At 41.6% G+C, this 5797-nt stretch overlaps 1 protein-coding gene across 1 annotated transcript; it reads left to right on the forward strand.

Annotated features, from left to right (window-relative positions):
* The first annotated feature begins 325 nt into the window (after positions 1-325).
* LOC108578229 lies at positions 326-4672 on the forward strand. Its single transcript, XM_017941514.1, has 7 exons — positions 326-346; positions 414-475; positions 875-948; positions 2353-2444; positions 3249-3301; positions 4251-4314; positions 4513-4672. The coding sequence occupies exons 1-7, from the start codon at positions 326-328 to the stop codon at positions 4621-4623; spliced, it is 477 nt and encodes a 158-aa protein (XP_017797003.1). The 3' UTR covers positions 4624-4672.
* Positions 4673-5797: the final 1125 nt, after the last annotated feature.

Genomic DNA, 5797 nt, shown 5'->3' on the forward strand with positions numbered 1-5797 from the left:
TAGTTCCTTACATTTTAGAGTTTTTCTTATTAACTTGTAAGTAGAGAAACAAACATCACTATGTTATAGATCATATTGTAATTTACATTGGGTCTTTTGGCCGCCGGGTTTGCACCCGACGTTCCGTCCCTGCCACGTGGAGGCGGACTCTCTACTTCCCTTGATGGTGTTTAACTTATGCTAAAAACTTTTAATTAAATCCAAAATCTATTTTCTTTCTTTCCAGGAACGTGGCTAATTGCTGTATGTATTTGTTCCAACGATAGGTAAGTACTGAATCTCAAGACCTAGATTAATTTTTCCTTATTTGTTTCTGGTACTCGACATGCATACATTTCAGAGGATGGTAAGTATTCTAACACAGGTAAATAAAAATCTGAAAACTTTTAATTTAATTTCTCTTTTCTTTTCAGATATCTGGAACATCGGTTGAGACAACAGGATCGTCCACTCCAACTACTGTTGTTTCAGAAAGGTAGGATTTGTCTTTATCATAAGTCTGTTTAATGTAATTTACAAAAAAAAAAAAATAATTTTCTTTATTCCGTATTAAATCTAACCAGTTTGCAGTGGAATTTCTTAGTAGTGTATATCTATATTGTTCATATTCCGTGCAGTGAAATAAAATGTATTCAACAGTTTCAGTATCATTGTTGCAGGCCGGACACGTCGCCGTATCCGTTAATCCCCTTCTGTGCAACGAATAATTCATAAATCCATAACCGAAAAGGATATATACACACAAACGAGGTGGAGTAAACTAAGATTTTTCTCTATGGAATCCGACATTTTTTAAAAACTGGTAGGTATTCCTACCATGTTCGTTTTCGTCCCACCTCCGTTGCCATTCCTCTGTTATTTTTTGTTCGATAAGTGTCCTTTTTGTTTCAATTGTGACACCTTCATCTTCGTCGGACCAATTAAAGCGCAGTCCTTTCCATGTTATAGGTAAGTTTTTCTTGAGTTCTCTTATTAACGCATATTGCACAATTTCAAGATTTATAGGCGGACACCCTGCGATAATCTGCATTGAGGCAGTTGATGTTGTTCTGCAAGCCTTCACTAGCACCATTAAAATCGTCCTGTGTATCGAGTTAAGATGTCTCTGAACCATAGCTGTCTCCGTCTTGTCGTACCAGATCAAGGAGCCATAAGTTATTATTGGCAAACAAACCGCCGTGTAAAAGACATTCAAAATTGGTCTTTTAATTCCCCACGTCTTGTTGGCACACCTTCTCAGTGACTTGATATACTTTACCAGTTTCTCGCGTAATCTTTTAACATAAGGAATAAAATTTAACTTCGAGTCAATAATTACACCTAAATACTTATATTCTGAAGCAAATTTAATGGTTTTCTGGTTTACTTTAATTGTTGGTGGTTTTCGCATATCTAATCTCCCCTTGACCAACACTGCTACAGTCTTTCTCTCTGATATTTTCAATTTATTGTACTGGCACCAATCCTCCAGCAATGCCGTAACCAAGTTCCCGTGTTGTTCAAGTTCAATTCTAGAATTTCCCTTGATGACAAAAAGTATGTCATCTGCATATGCAAAGACTTGGACATTGTCTTCATTCATTTTCTCTGAGAATTACATCAAGAATTGGTCGGTCTAAACACCGTAATTCCAGTTCCAAGCGGCTGGTCCAATGATGGATCCTTGCGGACAACCCCTTTGTACAACATGAGTCACCACTTGATGTTGACTCCTAACTTCGATTTTTCTGCGCCTAAAATAGCTCCTTATCAAATTTATTAGCGTGGTACTATAATTTCCCAGGACCAACCGCGCTCTAATCGCTGGCTACCATATATGGTCAAAAGTACCAACAATATCTACAAACAAGGCCAAATCATATTTTTTATTAGTATGGGCGATCTCTTCTCTAAATTCAAACAAGGCATCCTCAGTGCCAAATCCTTCCTTAAAACCGTATTGCCTGCTGCTCGCAAGATTTTGCTCATTGTAAGATAACTGTATTCGATCGACTATCACCCTTTCAAAGATTTTACTAATTACTAGCAGAAGAGCAATGGGCCTATATGCACCTATCTGCTGCAAGTCTACTTCCATTGTTTTTGGTAATATCATTAAACTAGCCTTCTTCCATATAATGGGTATTTCGTTTGTTCTGAGACAGAAATTAAAAATGGAGAGTAGTATTTCCGGTTTAATTATCCATAAGTTCTTGATCACTTTCGGAGGGAAACCGTCCAAACCCGGTGCTTTTTTATTCTTCGTTCTTTTAATGGCGTTTTTGATCTCTAAACTTGAGATATTCGGTTATAGATTTAAATTTTGGTTTCGACTATTTGATTTCCTAATATTTTTGTGTATTTCTGTTTCAGTGTCAATGCTGTCGCCGGGGGCAAACTTTTCGCATAAGGCTTTAACTGATTCGGCGCAAGAACATGTCATTGAGCCATCCTCTAACATTAAGGTACCAATGTTACTCGGGTTCTGGAATTTGTATCTGATCAATTTGTGTATCATTCCCCAAGGTTCACGATTTCCCTCTTCATTAACAAATCTTCTCCATGACAGCCTCTTCTGCTTCTTAATTTCCGTCACGTATCTGTTTCTGTTTATTCGGTATTGCTCGTTACAACGCTCCATTGTGTCGTGTAAATGTAATCTGCGCGCTCTGGCCACCGCCCTTCTGCTCCGTTGAACATCATGTCGCATGCGCGCCAGGGCGTCCGTCCACCAGGGGACCAGCCTCCCCACGCTCTTTTTCCGAGGAATGGATGCAATACCAATCAGCCAATCTAATATTGAAAGGCCTGTTCAGTATGGAAATATCTTCAGTGTGTCTGCGATCTCGAATCTTGAATGTGATCAAATTATGATCAGAAATTGCCGATAAGTCTGTAATTTTCCAAGAGTGTACATGCGCACTAAGTTCTCTCGAACAAAGTGTCACATCAATGTTCGACGATCTACGCGTATTTAAAAATGTTGTTAAAGTAGATGGCTGGTTAATAATTATAAAATCATTTTCAAAAATAAAATCTTCCACAAATTTCTTTCCATTATCATCTGTCTCGTCTGAGAACCAGGATGTCGATTTGGCGTTCGCGTCCATAACTATAAGTATCCGTCTAGAATCTAACCTTTCCAAACAGGACTCGAGATCAGTAATAAATTTATTTATAAGTTGAGAGAACTGACAGTAAATGTTTATGATATAAAAACTAAAATTACCATAAAATAGATGAAAAACCATTAAATGCTCTGTTTCCAGAAATGTCACCGAGAAGACATCCAGTTTCCGATCTACCACCGCGGCAAGCCACGGTGCGTCATGCTTAGGAAATAGCGTAATCAAATTTGTGGTGGCATTATAGCCGCAAACTTTGCCCTTATAGGAGTAGGGTTGCTGTAGACACAGAATGTCTATTTTGTGCTGAGTTGAAATGTTCGTAGTTCAGCCGCTGCTGTCCTAGATCTTTGGGCGTTTATGTGTGCGACTACTAAGGTCCATTGAACCTTTTCCTGGTACAGCTCAACTTGTCTCAAGTACTCAGGGCATCCCTTACTCCTTACGCTGTGCAATACGTCCTTTCTTTTGTACCATGTATATAACAGGCACTTAGGATTCTCTTTGCTCGGGCATTTATCCCCTTGATGCTCAGTACTGCCGCAGCTTTCACATATTTGTGACGCCACTGAACAATACTTGGCAACGTGTCCATATGCATGACACTTAAAGCAACGCACAATAAATAATCTTCAAATTTATACGCTCTCCAGAGCATAAATATCCTTCCTCTATTGTTTAATTTATCCAGAGCCGGTCCTGGCAACTGGACAATCCAGTTAACTCTACCTTCATTTCTTGTTTTGAAAGCGTATTTAAACTTCATTTCGCTCTTGATTCTACTCACTTCATTCGGAGTCAACTTGGCAAAATTTTTTGAACAAAAATCATCCAGAAGTTCTTCTGGCCTCCATTATTTTTCCACGTCATAAATAATAATAGACGGGTCTATTTTTTTTGGTTCTGTGGCATTAAGACCAATTTTTTCCAAGTCGGACTCCTTAATAATTTTTATGTCTTCCGTGCTGTTCGCCTCAATTAACACTCCTTTGTTTCTCAAGTGCCTAATCTGTGTTATTTTCAAATTCCTCCGATTACTTGCTAAAACTTTAGTTACCTGTTTCTTTAACTCTTCGTTAGTTCTTTTATCGCTCTCGTCTCTAGGTTTTAAGATTATCACCTTACCCTTTTCTTTCTTCTTTACAGTGTCGCGAGTAGGCGCACCAGCGGCAGGGGTCATCGTCTTAGTGGGCGTCGCTGCCATTTGAGCGTAGGTACCGGACTGTTTTTTTAGACATTCGTTGTGTATTGCCGTAACCTTTTCTTTTTCTAAGATTTCCTGCTGTAGACGCATTTCAAGTATAGCCCACTTGGCCAACACAAATCGTGCAATACTCTAGTTTACTTTATTGTTCTCATTAAATAGAAAACTTTCCAACGTGTCCCTTTCAAACTTTATTTCTTCTAGAACGCCCCTGCCTACAGATGGCCCACCATCAGCACCCCCTTCGATAGCAGCTCTTCTCCTTTTGGTTCCTGGCACTCCAAGAACGGTGTCGTCCGCGACGGACGAGTTTGACAAAACTCCGCCGACTTCAAAAGGTGATGGCCATCAGGATCGTCCGGGGATACTGTACGATCTCCCACGAGGCAACGAATGACGCTGGCGGTACTCGCTCCATTCGAGTTCCTGACGGTGGGGAACGCCCAAGTGTATGGGCGTCTCCACGAACTCCGCCGAGGCAGGCCGATCCCGTCAGCGTCAGAGGTTGAAGTGCTGAGGCGCCAGTTCCGACAAGGCGCGCTGGCCAAGTGGAAAGAACACTTGGCGGGGAAGGTAGACCAGCGCGCTGTAGGGACGGTTCACCCCAGTTTCGACGAGTGGGTGAACCGCGGCAGGGGGTGGCTCACGTATCGCGTGACTCAGGTACTCTCCGGACACGGGTGTTTCGGGGAGTACCTGCACCGGATCGGCAAAGAGGTGACCAACGGATGCCACCACTGTGAGGAGGGACGCCAGGACTCGGCGCAACACACCCTCGTGGAATGTCTCGCGTGTGAGGTGGAGCGCCGAGTCTTGGTGGAGGAGGTTGGCTAGGACCTCCCGCCGCCGGCCCTAGTCAGGGCCATGGTGGCGAGCGAGAGGTTCTGGGAGGCGGCGGCCTTCTTCTGTGAGCAGGTCATGCTGGAGAAGGAGGCCGCCGAGAGAGAGACAGAGGAAGGACAGCGGTCATCCCTCCAGGAGGACGAATCGGGGGGCGGGGAGGCGAGACCCCCGCCCTCCCGACTAGATGCACATGGCATTTAATTGATTATGTTTCTCAGTGGTTTACAATTTTACCGATTCTAGTTTTAATATTTGCAATCTTTGACAAACGCAAACAGTTTTTTCATGATAAAATTGCAAAAACAGTAGTAATAGACTATAAACCTAGTTGATATTTATCTTTATAGGCAGTGTATGGATAAAAACGTAAACTACTCAACAATGACAAGGCGTATTCTAGCATTTATAGTTGATTGTATTTTATTTATCGCAATACCATTTGCTTTAATAGCGGTAGGTTTCTCACTTACACACGTAATACAAGGGATCATGGGTGCAATAATTGTAATCACCACGATTGTATTTTCTTTGTTTTTAATGATACCATGTATATTTCATATATTCATGCTAGTAAAATTTGGCGGCACTCTAGGGCACTTGTTATTTAGCATGCGTGTAAACTTAAATGGATCCCCGGTGGTGGTCC

The sequence above is a fragment of the Habropoda laboriosa genome, unplaced genomic scaffold, assembly GCF_001263275.1.
Source record: "Habropoda laboriosa isolate 0110345459 unplaced genomic scaffold, ASM126327v1 scaffold3238, whole genome shotgun sequence".
NCBI classification, from domain to species: Eukaryota; Metazoa; Arthropoda; class Insecta; order Hymenoptera; family Apidae; genus Habropoda; species Habropoda laboriosa.